This window comes from Vigna umbellata, chromosome 1 (assembly GCF_029865625.1).
Source record: "Vigna umbellata cultivar VRB3 chromosome 1, Vumbellata_1.0, whole genome shotgun sequence".
NCBI classification, from domain to species: Eukaryota; Viridiplantae; Streptophyta; class Magnoliopsida; order Fabales; family Fabaceae; genus Vigna; species Vigna umbellata.
In genome coordinates, this window is record NC_142165.1 from 44825259 (window position 1) to 44845546 (window position 20288).

At 33.1% G+C, this 20288-nt stretch overlaps 1 protein-coding gene and 1 pseudogene across 1 annotated transcript; both read right to left on the reverse strand.

Annotated features, from left to right (window-relative positions):
- Positions 1-132: 132 nt before the first annotated feature.
- LOC124829764 (protein PSK SIMULATOR 1-like) lies at positions 133-8400 on the reverse strand. Its single transcript, XM_047303330.2, has 12 exons — positions 7512-8400; positions 5555-5856; positions 5339-5431; positions 5141-5231; positions 4061-4154; positions 3109-3206; positions 2823-2892; positions 2399-2502; positions 1941-2057; positions 1420-1496; positions 1278-1322; positions 133-1170 (listed from the first exon to the last, which is right to left on the reverse strand). Exons 1-12 carry the CDS (start codon positions 7797-7799, stop codon positions 669-671), a joined length of 1881 nt encoding a protein of 626 aa, XP_047159286.1. The 5' UTR covers positions 7800-8400; the 3' UTR covers positions 133-668.
- Positions 8401-11564: 3164 nt separating this feature from the next.
- LOC148205475 (secreted RxLR effector protein 161 pseudogene) lies at positions 11565-12353 on the reverse strand (annotated as a pseudogene).
- Between the last annotated feature and the right edge of the window lie 7935 nt (positions 12354-20288).

The window sequence follows — 20288 nt, forward strand, 5'->3', positions numbered from 1 at the left end:
ACTGCAAATAAAGAATTGATAAGAACTTTAATTAATAGATACCAATTTGTGCCATTAGAAATAATAAAGAATTTGAAGACACTAGAGCAATTGTCTATTCTATTACATGAAGAGAGGACGAACCTTCCAGCATGAATAAGATGATGATTTTGTTATAATAATATTTATGTATACATTGCATTGTATACTTAATCTGTAAATAGAATCTTCTGTTATAATATACTTTATTCTTGTTCTAGTATCTTTTTGTTGTTGTCAATGCAAGGTAACCAAACCAACAATTATACATGTAATAAAAACCAATCACAAGTATCATATCCTCACTGTCTATACACTCTCAAGAACAAAAAACACAGAATCCACCCTGCTCCAATAGCGAGTGGCCATTTCAATCACACTGCTACAAACAACAATGATTATCATCTCAACCCACCAATTTCCTTTATTCCATATCTACATCATCATGTGGAGCAGCACTTCACCAAAACAAAGCACCCTACTATAATCAAGCAAAGGAGTCCATGGTGCCAAAAATGTAGCCAAATTTGACATTCCACACTTGAGGTTGAGCCGTGAGTAGTGTTGTATAGCTACACAAACAAGTCCTTCTTGTGTCCGTGTCTTGCTATTACCCTTTCCTTTCAAAGGCACTCAACAATAGTTGCATTTTATCTGTCCACATCTAATCTGTCAATCACATCCAATGCTCTCTTTTTGTCAATAACAAAATCAATAACAGGAAGCTTAGACACAATTCTGTTAAAAGAAAATTCCTTGCTTCTACTTGTTGATGAATAACTGCTGCTCTTGGTAAGTCTTTCATTATCTGACAATCCAATCTTCAAACTGTCAAAGTCCAAGCTTTTACTCATCCCTCTTTTACGAATTTTATTACTAACATCTTGCAGCATTTTCTGCTCGTCACTTGTTAACAATGGTGGAATGGCTTTTGGAGATTGCTGATTTGTTGTTTGCAGGGTAGAGCCGACATGGGACTTTATGGTAGACGTGGTTTCTCCTATATCAATGCCGGATTTACTTTTTACGGCCAAGCGATGAAGCCATAGGAGAAGTTCAAGAATATAATTTTCTACTTTGTCTTTATCAGCATGGTGAAGCGTTTCAATCCTCATCACATCAGCCTTCATCGTCTTCTTATTCAGCTCAGAGCTGCAAAAATTTGAACACAAAAAGGAGCATAACAATAGAGAAGAAACAAGTGTACACCGTAAAACATCTGACTTTCAATTTCAAAATAGAAACAGAAGGTTGCTTACCCAGTGCTTGCCCACTCCCCCACCCAACCAAAACCATGATGTGCTCTGAGTCAATTTTAGAGTAACCAACCATAAGAAAAACAGTTAGTTCGTTTAGAAACAGATGAATTGGTACTAAAAGAAAATTTCTTATTTTGCTTACTTGGCTGTGTTTGTAGCAATTGGAACCAGCCAATGCAATGTTTTCTCCATCTCTTGTTTAATATCTGATATGGTGAGCTGCAGGAAACAGCACCACAGGGACATGGCAAATACACTATAGAATTACTAAATCAATATAGGAAATTTTGTACATAGGTTGAAAGTACAAGGCTGAAAGCAGAAGAGAAATACTAATTTGTTGTTTGATCATTTTCCTTGCCGCTCAAATAAAAAATGAAGTTGCAATGTGTTGTTAAATATCTAGGAAGGCCATAAGGGATGTCCAATGGATTAAGTATCGAATGTTAATTCAAGGTATAGCTGAGGATTGATCATGAGAGATTGAGTGTGTTGAATGCTGATTGAAGGGTTATAAATCAACAATGTCACGCGTACAATTGTGCACTTTACCCTCTGAAGGCTTTTGATATTGTTTTTATCTCTTAACATTTCAGAGCATTGTGCTGTCTCTTAAATTTTGAACAGTGATAATAGGAGAAAGTACCAGCAGTAAGATTGTACCTCTGTTAAAACATGAAAGCTTGGCAATTTGGAACGAAAAGATAATTTTATATTAGGAGGCAAGCTCTGATACAATGCGTCCCTTGTATTTGCAGGCATAGAACTGGATCTGGCAACCTGACAGCATCAACAAGGGCTAAGAGGAAGGTTCTATAGTACATAAGCTTAATCACACACATGGCAGTAAACAGACAATTATTTAAACAACTATGAACTAGAATGATTACACATGATACAGACCAGGAAACTGATTCCGCCACAAAAAATTAATATACCAATTAGCAAAAGGTAAAAAATAAGTGTACGGCCTGATAAATTCTTAAGAGTCTTGAATCAAAAATCACGGGCGAGTAGCCAAGTTACACATTACTTTAGTCGAACTTTTAACCAAAAGATCAAGCATACAGACTGACCTAGACCAAGCTATGAAATGAATACAATAAAGAAGAAAAACTTACAAGAGTATCAATTTGGAGCACTATATTAGCATAATGCAAAGCAAGGCCTGCAGGACCCAGTCTTTGGCGATTGCTGATGGTTTGAATTAATGGTTTGTGGTCATCTGCAGGTAACCATGGATAAATACCATTACAATCACGAACAAAAACACAGCTTTCATTACAACTTGATCTGAAGAGTAATTTGATGAGAATGAATCCAAATTACTTTCCTTCCCTGCATCCCCCCACCCACCCCTCTTTCCCTCCCATCTCCCATTGAAATTCTACAAATTTCTCAAAACTAAGAAATAAGAGAAAAAAGGCTGAAATTTATCAATGATATCAAATAAACTGTTGGATCGATGAATAATGATTAAAGGAGGTGAGATTAGAAGCAGATAACATAGCAAGTAAAATCCTGATGCCTTTAGTGGGTACATACCTGCAGTGCCAAAGACACTGTTTATCTCCAAATGCAAAAAATGAACCATCTCTACTAGCTTCTCCATAACCTGTAATCCATCAGATTATAAATTACACTCCACTTTTCTCAACTTCACCTTCATGTTATGCTCAAAATGAACCCACCTCTATCAATAAACATATTAGAGTATCTTTGCTAGTTATTGTATTATACATTGATCAAATGCAATGAAATGATAATACATGTTGATTGGAGGAGAATAAGAGATGATAATCATTCATGTGCAGTAGTAATCTGAAGTTACCTCCTCCAAACTTCTGGACCAGAGTGACTTTTTTTTCAAATGTTTAACTTGCTTCTTTTGATTTCTAAGTTCTGCCCTCAAGATTGAAAGGCCACCACCTACATGATGATGAGATAGTGAACATTTTATACACAAGAAATTGCCTATAGAAATATTGCTCAAGATAGCACAGTCAAACTTCTAGCTTAGAGTGACTTTTCCTTTAAAAGTGAAACATATAATAACCGATGCATTGTGCTTCCATGCACATGCTCAACAAGAATCACAGCTCAGGCACCAAAAAAAATCAAATGAAAATGAAAAGATGTGCTTTGGAACAATCACCTGAATGAGCAGACATACACTATTATTTTTTAATAAGGGTGAGTTGCCATGGGATTACTTACCCAATGCAAATGAAGGCATTCAGAACAGAAAAACCAAATTAAAACAGTCTAAACAAATCCAACCTAGTTTTTATGTTCATTTCAGAATCCAGCGAAAAATAATTCTACTCTCTATTTGTTTAGTTTGATAATAACCACAGTAGTAAACATAGGACTAATAAAAGTCCTGGGTGTATTGTGTGGCCGTACGTAAAAGTAAAGGATAATTTCACTATAATTTATGGGAATCTTAAACCATGAATTGAACTGCGCAAACATTTGGGGATCATTTTCAATACAAGCACTAATGTGTGTGTGTTATCTTTCACCACCAGGTCAGAATCAGTTATGCTCAGTGAGTCTTGTCTAAGTTTCACACACTCCAACCCCTAAATGTTTATTTTAGAATACCAAATTTACTCTTCTCTTCCAAATTATAACCCTTAATAGAATTTTGGATGTGTAATGGAAAAAAATAGTCCCATGTTAACTTGAAATAGTGTGTGCCAAAATACAATATTTATAATCACTCTGTCAAAAAAAAAAAAAAACTGCAGATTATGTCATAAATAATACTCTTCAATTACCATTTTGAGCTGCACCAAAATTATCGTCTTCTTCACGTTTATGCTGATAATCTTGTGCAAATCTATCCAAAGCATGTAGCTCATGGTATAATTCCTGAGGACATAAAAATTTATTTGCCCATTTCTTTCAGATTTAAATCACACATAAACACAAAGAAACAAAGACAAAGTTGAATGAACTAAAAAAATGCAGGTCAACAAGTTCACGCCGTGTAGATATATTATAGAGCCATTGGTTGTACCCATGAAAACATTGGAGATAATTTTTCAAAAACACAGATTCAAATTGAGTCACGTTTCCTTTTTTTCATGAATATGAGCAAGTAAATATGAGAAGATACCAAACAATGAGCAATAAATACAGCTATTCCACCTCAGATTATTTAATCAAGCCAACTATTTATAAATAAGAAAATATAATGATTTCGCAATTATTTATGAGGTCATATTCCTTCAACAAGAATCAATTTATACATATTCAATCGTTGTAGAAAGAAAGTATATCCAAGCATCACACTTGTTTCATTCCAAATCATTGTATTATTATGAAGTAGTATTCAACTACTCTTACTTCTATATATTAAACTGTCTAATTAATAGATTACAAGATTTACAACAGGGTGGTGATAGGTGATAGAAATTATAACCGTTTAACACTCAAGGATTACAAGTTGAACTAATACAGTAATTCAAATTAACTACGAGCATAAATCTTGATTCAGATAAGAGTCACAAAGGAGGAATAAGAAAGCGAGGGATAGAAAGCAAAAAACCAAATGCAATTGATATGCTACACACGTATAAGAAAAGTAGTGAAACATCTTCAATTCAATTTCCTCAATAAGACATCCTTGAATAGAAAAAATTAAACTTTGCTAAAAAAGTCCAATTAAGGAACAATTAATTACTCAAGTATTTAAAATATTCAAAGAGTGGTTAAAATGTAACCATTTAAGTGATTGAACTAACCACCTGAGTGATTTACTTTTACAAAAAAAAAATAAACATTCTCTTCTTCAGCTTTAAAAGCAACTACCAGAAGTAACAGTACATATTTCTTCAGTAAAGGAATAAACTCACAGCTGTAAACTGAACCAAAGTCATCAACTGTTTCATTAGTAATTCAGCCTCGTCCTTTGATTGTCTTGGAGAATTATGTTCTTTGCTAATTCTAAAATTTGCCAAAAGATGGGTCAGAATGAAAATTCGAAAGGCTAAAATTTGTTATCCTGAAAGACTAAATATGTAGATGAATTGAGTGAATACAATTTATATTACTTCTCAAAGTATCGGTCCAAGTTGTGCCACTGAGGATCCTTTGAACGATTTCCAAATCGAATTACCTCATCAGAAAATATTTTCAACTCATCCCTGAAAACATAAATAAAAATCACTTACAGTTTGGGATGTATAAAGTTGTGGTAAACTAACAGTTGGAAGTTGGCCTGGTCAGGAAGGCCCCTTGTTAGGAATTTGACCAAATTCAATAGTTACCTCTTATCTGCAGCAACAATCCTGAGAAGTTCATCCGTATCCTTTGACACTAAATCTTGCACACCCCCTAACGGAAGAACCTCTTCTTTTAAGTGCTTAATACTTTTTGCTGAAAGAGATTCCATAAGACTAAAACCCTTGACAATCGTGTTTGCAACTTCAAATGCTAAAATACCAATTTCATTCCCCTTCATCACAGCACCAGATACAAACCCTCCACCACTTAAATTTGTCATGCTGCTCCCAAGAGTGTCCAAAACATCAATACCAGCTCTGCCCAGGCGTAAACTCACCTCTGAGACCTGAAATACAAATATCTCAGTACATAGCTTCAATTTTAGCCTCATGTTTAGTCTACTGAAAGTATAGGAACACTATACCTAAGATTAAGAATGTTTGGCAGGGTTAAATTAAAAAATAAGGGAAAAAAGATGAAGAATGTTATGTGACAATAGAAGGAAGTACTTCAATTTCAACCAATAACAGACTACTAGTCCACGATTCATTAAATTTAGGACATTGGTCACTCAAATTTTTAGTTCTCTTATTATCTCCTTGAAACTTCTGTATAAAGTTTTGTATTTCATAGTCTTTAATTATTCCTTACTCCAAAATTTTAAAAAACAACCCTCGCCTTCCCCCACGAAAATAAAAAACAAAAATGTATAAAGCATCTCAAAAGATAAAAAATTGTCAATTTCCTAATATTTGAAATTCAACAAGAAAGATAAAACCCTAAGGTAAAAGAAAAAAATTGTACTAATGCTAGACTAGAAAACCTAACCTAAGACTCAGGTAAAGGTAAACCAGGTAGATTAACCTGTCCAAAAACTATATATCCCAAACAATTGAGTTCAGAAATTCCAAGTTGATAAAGACATATATTACAAATTCCACAATGTCTAGAGATATAACTAAAATAAACTATACAAGTAGGTACAATCCTCAACATGCTTTTGTAGGATTGAGTTTGATATAAATTCACTTTCTAATATAGTATAGAGTTTATATCGGCGAGGTTTCTTGTGCTTGGTGTAAAGCTCATATCCGTGGTCTTAAACGATAGTTCATAATACTACATTTATCCCCTCATGTTGTAGAAAACTCATTCTTGACTTGAGATGCAATACGGGTAGTGAAAAAACCAACAATGAAATTGGGAAGTTGTGGTTTCTGCTAACATTATCTCTTAAACAGCAATAACACTTCCAACAATGACTTTCCAATGGCATTATCTTAAACTGAAACAACACTGCCTAGACCAACCTAGGTAGTGTGTTTCTAAGCTTGATATACTACTTTCCGACGTGCTTTTGTGAAGTCAGTGACTGTGCAATTTGAAAGAAGTTTGGCGCTAATGCTAAACTGAAAACAGCAAGAATAGTCAAACGAGGAAAATTCTCCAAAGAAAGTCAAATACTTAATATCCATACTCAACAAGGGTGAAATCCCAAAGCCCAAAGCTCAACCAACCCCGATACTGACAAGGACAAGCAACCTAACCTAACCTCAAGGCAGAAGTATACATAAACTATGATATTTAAAATTCTTCATCACACAGCAACATAGCGTCTCCCATCCACAACGTCCAACCAATCCTTGCATAAATCTCATCCCCTAAAAGCTATCCCTTCAATCCAAATCAAACGTGTAACATAAACTAACAAAATTTGCATTGCCAATAACACCATCTTTGTCAATCACTACACCTGAGAACAAAATAAACAAACAAAAATAAAATCTAAAGCAGTAGCTTGAGGACAACTCTACTTTCACTCTGGATCTATCTAACCCAATCCATTACCGATTACAACATGGTTCACAAGTATACCAGGTTTCGGTAGACTCAGATTACTGATTGATCAGCTAACAGGTCGAGCAAGAAACAGAATGTTGCATAACAAAAAAGATATTGGTGAAGCGGAAGAAAGAGGAAGAGAAACAAAAAATAACCAACCTTTGCCACAGCTTGCCTTGATCTTACTGACCTAGACTTATGGGGAAATGAATCAGTATACCGTGGGATTCCATCATAGAAATCTTCAGAACCGGTCCCTGCAGGTGCAGCAGCTGCACCTTCTTGCTTTTTCTTGTTCACTCCATGATCCCCTGCACTTGTCAAATCACCGGGCACCATGATGTTGGACTTGTGGTTCTTGCCATCAGATTTATGGTTATCAGAATGTGCATCCGCTTTAGCAAACACCTTGTCACCTTTGGCAGACTTTGAACAAAGCCCCCCCATATCAAAATTCCAAACTTTTTGTACAGAAAGAATAACAGAAGAAACTTTTTTTGCAGCTCAGCTCATCTAAATCAGAAACTGATATAATAACCCACCCTTATGCTTGTAGTCCTTAAAAAATAATAAAAATAATAATAATTGTAAGAAGTGAAAGAATTGGTGGTTTTTTGAGTCAGGGAAGAGCATGCAAGTTGAGAAAGAAATTACAAGAGTTTTAAACAGAGAAGAGAGGGAGAAGAGGGATGGGTGGTGAATGGGACTGAAAAGAAGATTGAAAATTTTGGAAGAAAAAGTCCACCCTCAACATCTCTTTGGTGGCCAAGAACAATAATACATAACAATAGTAGTAATTGATAATAATTTTTACTATTATAAAAATAAGATTAGTGATAGAATAGAGAAGAGGAAAAAGCATAATAAAGTAGTAATTTTGATGAGAAAAGAAGAATTGCTGTGTGGTATGTTAAGTTAATCAAAGAGACATGAATGAGGCGGCGCTTCTAGTAGGTTACGGAGTGAACACGACGCCGTGTGTTAGATTACGGCCTTCGACTTGGACTGCCAACATGGGAACTGGTCTTGTTCAACCTTGTCGCTTCCACATTTTTTTTTTAAGAAAACAACCTAAATTTGCTTAGCTGCCATAATAAACATTTACATTCAACCCATGATACTTTTATTGTTAAGTAACATTAATTCTTCAAATTCCCTTCCTTCATTTTTAAGTTTCAAATTCTCATACCGTCTCACATTAACTAGTTTTCGGTTTGTAGTGTGAAGGTATTTTCGGTTAACGCTTAAATTCTTCTCTGTACATGATTAATGAAATTTCATTACCCTGTTGAAAATTAAGAACCTATTTGGTTTTACGCATAAAAAATATTTGCTTTGTGATATGAATTATAGACACTAATGCTATAATTTTCTACAAGTATTTACATTATTTAATAAAAATATATTAAATAAGAAGTAAGTATATTTAATATTTTAGAAATATAAAATATATTTAATGCTTTGTTTGAGCGTTATGCCCTTGAAAGAATGAATCAGTTTGACATTAATAAACTCGTATTTTTTTAATAAAGAAGAGTCTCCAATCATTTTTTACATGGTCTTGAATCAATCATTGATCTTATTATATATATATATATATATATATATATATATATATTAATTAGGTATGAAATTAAATATTAAAAATGGTTTGATAATAGTATGATAGACTTAAAAAACAAAAAATATCACTAAAATAAATTTTGGATTATTTAATATCATTTTAGAAAGTAAACTTTATATCTAATTTAATACTTTAGTAAAGTGAAATTTACCTTCACTATAAACTATTTTTTTTTCCAGTCAATGTAAATTTTTTAACATGAATCGAGTTTTAGTTTACAAACATTCAAATACAAATATAAAAGTAAACACACGAGTTAATAATATCAATTTCATAAGGTTTAATTAGTACTTTAATTTATGTATGAAAGACAAATATTTAATTGATTTTTAATATATTTTTTATTTACTTGAATCTCAGTTTTGTTTAAAATCACACAGTATTGATATTTTTGCTAAATTGGAGTTAACACCGTTTTGTGAATGTTACACGTTAGTATATTGAACTTTTTCTTTCTTTTTTTTCCAAAATTTTCTATATTTTTTTGTTTTATTTTCTTATTTATGTGTGCTTTTTTCATTCATTCATTTCTTTCTTTCTCTCTCACACCCTTTCATCTTCTTTGTTGTAGATGATTCTCTTCAAAATAAAGACTAAAATACTAATTAAACATTAAAACCTTATTAAATTTAAAGTAATACAATAAATTTAAAAGTAATTATTATTTATGAATAAAATGTTTAGATGCAGGTAAGATGTGAATATTTTAGATATGATTGAATAAACTTTTTTTATAAACAACTGTAAAATGTTTATAATTAATTGAACGAGAAGCAAGTTCAAGTTTAGAACACATTAGCTTGAATATATAATGTGAACATACAAGATTGAGTTGAGACATTGGAAGAGGTTGAAGACATTTTAATCTAAGGAAGGTTGATGAAGTCTCATCCTACACTAAAGACTCATTATGGACTACAGATTCGTACTACAACCTTGTAATACAAATCTACGTAAACAATAGGAATATCACAAAAAGATTAAAGATAACTAAGCGAGTTAGAAAACCTTAAAACAATATAAGCTTATGAATCCTAAACTCAACATACACGACTCATCCAAGTACTATATATATAGTTATTGTTCATGAAATATGTCAATAGTAATCATTTATCATAATTTTATTATTTATTGTTAGTAATTAACTTGAACGTCATAATATTTTTGTAAACATTTGCACCATAATCACCTCACCTATGTTAGAAGAATACACATCGACATTAACAATGTAGATAATATCTCGACATATGTAATAAAAGGAATTGGTAGGAAAGTAGACTTCAAAAACTATCTGTTACATGTCCATTTAGACATAAAACTAGTTTACCTATGTATATTTTAACATAGGAACACTATCAATGAAGCAATCACGTATGAATAGGAGAAAAATATAAGTTTTTATTATACCAAAAAGAAAAACCCTACAAAAAGGAGATTTCTTATCCTTACGGGTCAAAGAAGCAGAGCATAAACTACAAAATGAGTCAAACCAAAAGGTTTTCCCATTGTGGATCTGATAAATGGCTAGTGATAAAAGAAAGGCTCCATTGCACGTTCCTCTCATCTCATCTTGTGGGAACAATTGACTTATTCCCCTCTCTAAACAACTTTTTCTTTCAATACTTCCCACTTTGATTTTACCATCTCTTCTTTTTTTCACGCTTCAAAACTCATCCACATTATCATAACATAAGAAAAAACGGTTGAAAAAGAAATGTAAGCAAATCTTTAATTTTCAATTAAATGAAAACAACACACAGGATCTTGAATTTTCATGATACTCACAATTCCCACAATACACAGTAAAAGAGAACTAACCTGGATCCATTGTGCACTTCTTCCTGTCTCTTCCTGTCAAATATTCTCTCTCCTCTTACTCCTCCTTAATGCCTTCTGGATGATATAGAAGTTGTAGGATGGTTTTCTCTGTCAGTTTCCTTTTCTTTCCTGAGAACGTTACGTTCTCTATATCTCTTCAGAAACTTAATGTGTCAACAGAAGTAAAAACTTTTTCCTCTTTTATGATATTTTAATTAACTTTAATAAAATACCAAAATGCCCTTTTAGAGTGAGAAGAGAGGGATTAATTTTAATAACTCTAAAATAACCCCAATAACTTTAATACTTTAATATTCTAATCATCATCACATTAGAATCCTTACATTAAAGTTATACTTTAAATTACATGAACCAATGTAAATTATTAATATAATTTAACATTCTCCCACTTGGTTCATGTGATGACTTGAAGATCTAAAATAAACTTTAAGTGCGCACTATTCATTAGAATTATCAAGTCATCATCCTTATATGAATTGAAATAATCGGATCATGGCGGGCAAAAGTCATGATCGACAAGATTCCTTCCATGTATCACATAATCAAAACAACTCAACATAACTTTAATCAATCTTATAACTTTCATGTCTCTAAAGGAGACCTATCATGTCACCACAATCAATAATACATGTATATAATTTAATGTGGATAACAATAGAATAAAGAGAAACATAACTTTAATTGAATTCACAAGTGTCATAACAATACAAGCATATAACTATACATATCTATATAGATAGATAACAACATCATGTTAACATTGACTTATCCATAATGCCCATACTTTCAACATGGCCAATAAAAGTTTTGGGCGGTAGTCCTTTAGTTAACGGATCTGCTATCATCAAATCCGTACCAATATGCTCAATCAACACTCTATGTTTCTGCACTTCTTCTTTGACCGACAAGTACTTCAAATCCATGTGTTTAGCACCCTTTGAGTACTTATCATTTTTAGAGAAGAAGACGGCTGCGGAATTATCACAATAAATCCTTATCGGCCTAGCTATACTGTCAATAATACCAAACCTCGATACAAAGTTCCGCAACCACAAAGCATGAACTGTGGCCTCAAAGCATGCCACGAATTCAGCCTCCATGGTGGAAGTAGCAATGACTGATTGTTTTGCACTTTTCCAAGAAATTGCTCCTCCAGCCAAAAGATAGACATACCCAAATGTGGATTTTCTTGAATCCACACACCCAGCATAGTCTGAATCCGAATAGCCAATCACTTCGAGATGATCTGACTTTCTATAAGTGAGCATGTATTCTTTGGTACCTTGTAAGTACCTAAGAACTTTCTTTGCAGCTTTCCAGTGATCCATTCCGGGATTACTTTGATATCGGCCTAACATTCCAACAGCAAAACTGATATCTGGCCGAGTACAAGTTTGAGCATACATCAAACTCCCAACCACTGACGCATAAGGAATAGACTCCATGGCCTTTCGTTCCAAATCATTCTTGGGACATTGCATTTAACTAAACTTGTCTCCTTTCTGAATTGGAACTATTCCAGGAGAACATTTTTCCATTCTAAATCTCTCTAACACTTTATTAATATAGCCTTTTTGAGACAAACTTAACAATCCTTGTGATCTATCACGGAATATTTCTATTCCTATCACATAAGATGCCTCATTCATATCTTTCATTTCAAAGTTGTTAGAGAGAAACTTCTTTACATCATGTAACATACCAATATCATTAGTAGCAAGAAGAATGTCATCAACATATAGAACCAATATTACAAACTTACTCCCACTGATCTTCATATATATACACCGGTCAACGGTGTTCTCTACAAAACCATATGAAGTTATGATATCATTAAATTTTAGATACCATTGACGGGAAGCTTGTTTTAGTCCATATATTGATTTCTTTAATTTACACACTAGATCTTCTTTTCCTGTTATGGTGAAACCTTCTGGTTGGTCCATATAAACTTCCTCTTCTAAGTCACCATTCAGAAAGGCGGTCTTTACATCCATTTGGTGAAGCTCTAAATCATAATGAGCCACCAAAGCCAAAACAATTCTCAAAGAGTCCTTCTTAGAAACAGGAGAGAAGGTCTCTTTGTAGTCAATGCCTTCCTTTTGAGTGAAACCTTTGGCGACTAATCTAGCTTTATACCTTTCAATATTGCCTTTTGAGTCATGTTTAGTCTTAAAGACCCATTTACAACCGACTCTTTTTGAACCCTTAGGCAATTCAACTAGATCCCATACTTTATTGTCATCCATTGATTTCAACTCTTCTTTCATAGCATTCAACCAATTCTCTGAATTATTACTTTCCATGGCTTGTCTGAAAGAGACTGGATCCTCATCAATGCTTAAGTCACATTCATGATCAACAGAGTAAACCACATAATCATTCGAAATAGCAGGTCTTTTCTCCCTTACAGACCTTCTTAATGCTGCTTCTTGTGGTTCCTCTATCAATTGCTCATTTATGACTTGCTCATTGTCAACTGGCTCAACATTTATACGTTCATTTTGTGGGATTGGAACATTAATTTGTTGTCTCTGCTTGTTGTGTGACTGTGATACAACAAGAGGGATAACAACTTCAGAAGAGACATTAGACGTAGAAACACTATCAGTATGCTCTTGAATGTCCACTATTCGTGATTCCTCACTCCCACTAAATTGACCATTTTCAATGAACCGAGCATTTCCAGACTCAACTATTCTTGTACTATGGTTAGGGCAATAAAATCTATATCCCTTTGACTTTTCAGGATAACCGATAAAGTAACCACTAATGGTTCTTGCATCAAGTTTCTTTTCATGCGGATTGTATAACCTTACTTCTGCTGGACAACCCCAAACATGAAGATGTCTTAAACTGGGTTTCCTTCCGGTCCATAGTTCATAAGGAGTTTTAGAAACTGCTTTGCTAGGAACCCTGTTAACCAGATATACAGCAGTCTTTAATGAATACATCCACAAAGATAAAGGGATATTACTATGACTTAACATACTCCTAACCATATCCATAAGAGTACGATTCCGCCTTTCTGCTACACCATTTTGTTGTGGTGTACCGGGCATTGTATACTGTGCACATATACCCCGACTTTCAAGGTACTTTGCAAATGGACCTGGACATTGTCCACTCTCATCAGTTTTACCATAATATTCACCACCTCTATCAGATCTCACCACTTTTACTTTTCTATCTAATTGCCTTTCCACCTCATTTATGAACACCTCAAGGGCATTCACTGATTGAGATTTTTCATGTAATAGATATATATAACAATAACGTGAGAAATCATCAATAAAGGAGATAAAATATTTTTCACCACTCCAGGATTTAATGTCAAAAGGACCACAAATATCAGTGTGTATTAACTCAAGAAGTTGACTGCTTCTTGTGGCAGGATATTTTGATATGTGTTTTGTTTGTTTACCCTTAATACAATCAATACATACATCCCAGTCATCAAAATCCAATTGAGGTAAAATTTCACTCTTTACTAACCTCAACATCCTTTCTTTGGATATGTGACCCAATCTTTTATGCCATAAGAAAGCAGAACATTCCTTTCCTGCACTAGAATTTCTATCAACAACATGTTCAACATTAAACAGGGATTCAGAAAAATTAACATCAAGATTTAAACGGTATAAACCATCCAATAATGTACCAGAACCATAATAGTACGAAAGTTTATACAAATGAAAAATACCATTTTCAATCCTAAAGTTAAAACCTAAACAATCCAACTTTGCAACAGAAATCAAATTCCTAGCACAACCAGGAACATAGAGACACTTTTCAAGATTCAGACAATAGCCAGTGTCTAGAATCAATCTGTAAGTCCCAATTCCTTCTATTCGTGCCTTCATTCTGTTCCCCATATATAAATACTTTTCAGTTCCTTTTATGGGCTGGATTGAAAGGAATCCCTGCATAATATTAGAAACATGAGTAGTAGCTCCAGAATCCAACCACCAGGTATTATTAGGCACTTCAACTATATTTGCTTCAAAACTTACAGAAACATAAAAAGTACCTTTCTTTTCGAACCAAGATTTTCTTTTCGGACAATCTTTCTTGAAGTGACCTACTTTCTTGCAAAAGAAACATTTCTGGTCCTTCTGGATACCGCCTTATTCACTTTCATTGGGGCTTTGTCCTTCTTGTTCTTCTTTCCTGATTTACCTTTACTGAAGCTAGCACCTTCATGAGTTGTGAGATGGATAGAATGATCTCTCATTTTCTTTAATCTCCCTTCCTCTTGAACCAACATGGCTTTGATTTCTTGGAAGTTCCACTTATCCTTAATAGTGTTATAATTCACTTGGAACTGGCCAAATTCATGAGGAAGAGAGTTCATGATGAACTGTACTAGAAAAGACTCATTCACCTCCATTCCCATTGACTTCAATCTTGCTGCTATATTAGCCATTCCAGTTACATGTTCATGTATGGGCTGTGACCAGTCAAACTTTTTGGTAGTCAGCTCGCTCATAAGAGTTCCTACAATAGACTTGTCAGTTATGTCTGATTGTGAATACTCCTTGATCATTTTCATGAATTCCTTTGCGTTTTCCGTTTTGGGCATGGAAGGCTTTACGTTCTCTGCCATAGACATGCGCATCAAGTTTAATGACAACCTGTTAGACCTATGCCAAGCCTCATAAAGAGACTTTTCGTCACTTGTACTGGTCTCTGTAATGGCTGCGGGCATTTCATCCATCATAATAGCCATATCCAGACCTAGAACACCCAGTTGGAACTGGATTTGTTCTGACCAATCGGCATAATTGAGCCCATTAAACTTGACTACATTGTTGCTCAAACCTGCTAAATTCATGTAAGCTGGAAATAATACAGAAGCTCATACATTAATGCTTTGATTAAATTTAATGGATTCAAACAAATTACTACACTAGTCATACATTCAAGTTCACCTTTGGGTGACACTTAAACTGATAGGTAGCCAATTAAGTCATTCATTTAAGTTCACCTTTGGGTGATTCTCAAACTGACAAATTCCATATATATACTTTAATAAACAATCAATCATACTTGAGACTATATGTATGCTATCTTTGGATATACAAACATATACTAAGTACATGAAATGTTTCACTTTAATGTCATCAATTATAAACCATGGTTCACCTTTGGGTAATCCATAACATCCTTACATCAATGACTAATTACTCTCCGAAATTCAACATAATTGAATTTCCTTCTTCCAAAACATATAATTCATAAAACAAAATTATATCATGCATGTCAGTAAATGTACTTTTCAAATTAAAAGTATTTGAAACTTTAAACTTTTAATTCACAATTAATTTGCATTCAATGCATAACAATGTTAAAATATACATGAGCACAAGAACACTGCCGCAACAATAAAGTTGCTTTAATGCAACAATGAATAAAATAAAAAAAATTGCAAGGGATTGAATTTTCTTTTATGCAGGTTTTATTTGGTTACTGCACACGAAATTTCAATTTTGGCATAAAGCAACTTTAATGAACTTTAATTTTATGCACAGATCAAAATCACATCAATGTGATAATCAAATAACTTGCTGCTTCCATAATGAAATTCACGTTCAACAGTAAAGTTGCTTCCAAATAGAATTCCACAATACAATCAAATCACGTGCAATACTTTAATGGAAGTATAAAAATAAATAAAATTGGCTTTCAGGGTGCGAATTCAAATGCTTGCAGATTTCATAATTCACGTACAGTGAATTCAATTCACTTCCATCAAAAATTTTTCACTTCTCGGCATAAAGCCATTTTTAAAGTTGCACGGATCGAATTCACTGACAATCAAATTAAAAACTTACGGCTTCCGAGATTCACACATTACATTACAGTGAATTTAATTTTCATGCCAACAAATATAAAATCCCTAAATTTTATAATTCAAAAATTAGGGTTTTAAAATTTGGAAATATTACCATTCAAGGAGAATCATAAAATTCAGAACCGTGCTCTGATACCACTTGTAAGCAAATCTTTAATTTTCAATTAAATGAAAACAACACACAGGATCTTGAATTTTCATGATACTCACAATTCCCACAATACACAGTAAAAGAGAACTAACCTGGATCCATTGTGCACTTCTTCCTGTCTCTTCCTGTCAAATATTCTCTCTCCTCTTACTCCTCCTTAATGCCTTCTGGATGATATAGAAGTTGTAGGATGGTTTTCTCTGTCAGTTTCCTTTTCTTTCCTGAGAACGTTACGTTCTCTATATCTCTTCAGAAACTTAATGTGTCAACAGAAGTAAAAACTTTTTCCTCTTTTATGATATTTTAATTAACTTTAATAAAATACCAAAATGCCCTTTTAGAGTGAGAAGAGAGGGATTAATTTTAATAACTCTAAAATAACCCCAATAACTTTAATACTTTAATATTCTAATCATCATCACATTAGAATCCTTACATTAAAGTTATACTTTAAATTACATGAACCAATGTAAATTATTAATATAATTTAACAAGAAAAACTATACTCAAAAGATACATCTTTTTTATATTAATATTATTCTCGCAATACCAAATGTCTAGAGCCAACAAATGGAATTAAAATTATTGAGTTTTAGTTCTTTCAGTATTTAATATTAATATATAATTTTAAAAATCTAAGACAGAGTGTGATGCATGAAAATGTAGTAGGCGAGTCAACCAATGAGTGCTGAAATGAGTGAGAAGTTGGGCAGACAAAAAGAAACGTGTTTCTTTTTGACGCCAAGAATCATTAGTTTTAACAAAATTTAACAACAGTAATATAAGCACGAATCTAGATTAGCACACACGTGCATAAAATACAAGATGATGTCGGAAGTAAGTGTTAATGGAGTGTCACGTTAAATAGAAATTAATATTTATAGAGAGAGAAAATTAGAGGAAAAAAATGGTGTTCTTTGTTTGTGTGAAGCGTGAGAGAAGCCCGTGCACCGTCCATAGACAGCAGGATTTGACCCCAACAAAATCAAAATCTCTCCCAGTTTTTCATGCAATATTTGAGGCGCAAATGCTCGTTGCAAAAAAACAACAATATAACTCCAAATCTTGCCAAAATTTGTCATCATGAGATCTTGATTCACACACACATATTTATATATGGAAATTATATTATTCAAAAGAAATGATTGACAAATGCAAAAAGCAACAAAAAAAAAAGCCTACAGGAAGAATAGGATCGAGGATGAGAATGATTGAGACAGTTTGATTATATTCATCTCATGTTTGAAGTAAAATGTCATCTTCATAATTGTTTGTGTATTTAATGAATATGAAAGTTTTATATCTTATTTTTATGGAGTGATGGATAATACGTATGATCATACTTACACCTAGCTACTTACTCTTTTATTTTTCTTTTTAACTATAAAGATGAAGATTATAATACTTCATTAAATAAGAAATTTAATGAAAATTAAATTAATAATAATTAAATTTTAAATATGGATCTTTTAAAGTTAAATTTAGGCTACCGTGGTAAAAGATATTCAGGAGTATAAATTATAATATTATAATATATGAATCATTTTAAACCATTGTTGATAAAATTATTTTTTAGAAAATAATTAATGTAATCTACATAAGGAATAATAATAACAACAATAATTATGTTTTTGTAGAGTTAAATATATTATGAAAAATCAAGTTTTATGGACTTTTTTTTTATTTTTCTGTAAAAATGTGTAACAGATTCATACTGAAGATTCAATAAATCTAAATATATCAAACAAGCACATTTAATCATATTCAGATTTACAAGAATAAAAGCGGAAGCAGAAAGACCAACCTCCAGCCATTGTTATACGCTTGCCTAATTTCTGGTTTCTGAACCCTTGCTCTTAAAACACGATGGTGATGTATATATGAAGGAAAGAGTAGGCTCAGTGACCTGATATGAAATTTTCTGAAAGAGTCTGTATTACTCCAAAAACCATCACAGAGTATATAACGTTAAAAGAGATTGTGGTGGAGAATCATGGGCACGTTTTTTAAAAACGGTTTTTTATCTTAAAAATAAATGGACCACTTTCAGAATATATATTAACTGCTTTATAATATTAACTGAAAAGGAATAAAAATAAATGTGAAAGATATAATATTATATAATATAATATTAAAATGTAACCTCTCTTCTGTATAAGGCTAACATTCTCCCACTTGGTCCATTTTATTCAACCATCAAACCTAATAAGAGACCAAATATATGAATCATGGTGATAGTTCCTCTAATAATGAGTATTATCTTCCATGTATTACGATGTATTTAGTCTCACATCGCAATCTCTTAACTTAAACGAATAAACCATATGTCTATTCTAGGTCACAATTAAATGAGTTTTCTCAAAGTAACCAAATATGTGCACAAATAATTGAGAAAACATTAAACTGAATAAGAGTTTTATCAAAATGAAAGTACTTACAATGATTGTCACATCATGGAACCAAGTCCCATTCGCGTTACATGATCCTTAAAATTCTTTGGTGGCATGCCTTTAGTTAAAGGATCAGCAATCATCAACTCAGTGCTAACGTGCTCAATAACCACTTTCTTTTCTTTAACACGTTCTCTTATGGCTAGATATTTAATGTCGATGTGCTTACTTCGACTTCCACTTTTATTATTCTTAGCCATGAAAACAGCAGCAGAGTTATCACAGTACAACTTCAGTGGCCTAGCAATTGAGTCCACAACTCTAAGCCCAGATATAAAACTCTTCAACCATACACCATGTGAAGAAGCCTCAAAACAAGAAACGAATTCAGCTTCCATAGTAGAAGTAGCAGTCAAGGTCTGCTTTTTGCTACTCCAAGATATTGCTCCATCAGCTAACATAAAAATGTAACCAGACGTTGATTTTCGTGAATCAACGCAGCCAGCATAGTCTGAATCGGAGTAGCCAATCACTTCTAAATTAGCAGTTCGTCTATACATGAGCATGAAATCTTTTGTTCCTTGAAGATATCTCATTACTTTCTTTGCAGCTTTCCAGTGGTCAACACCTGGATTACTCTGATATCTTCCTAAAACTCCAACTGCAAATGCAATGTCAGGTCTAGTACAAACTTGAGCATACATAAGACTTCCGACAGCTGAAGCATATGGAATATTTTTCATCTGTTCCCGCTCAAGATCATTTTTCGGACATTGACTTAATTCAAGTTTGTCACCCTTTACAATGGGAGCTACACTTGGTGAACAATTCTTCATATTAAACCTCTCTAAAACTTTGTTGATATAGGTCTCTTGAGACAAACCCAAAATGTCTCGAGATCTTTCCCTATGAATCTTAATGCCGATGACATAAGATGCCTCTCCCATATCCTTCATGTCAAAGTTATTTGAGAGAAATTGTTTCACTTCATATAGCATACCCTTGTCGTTGGTTGCAAGCAAAATGTCATCCACATATAAAACAAGGAAACAAATCTTACTCCCACTGACCTTTTGGT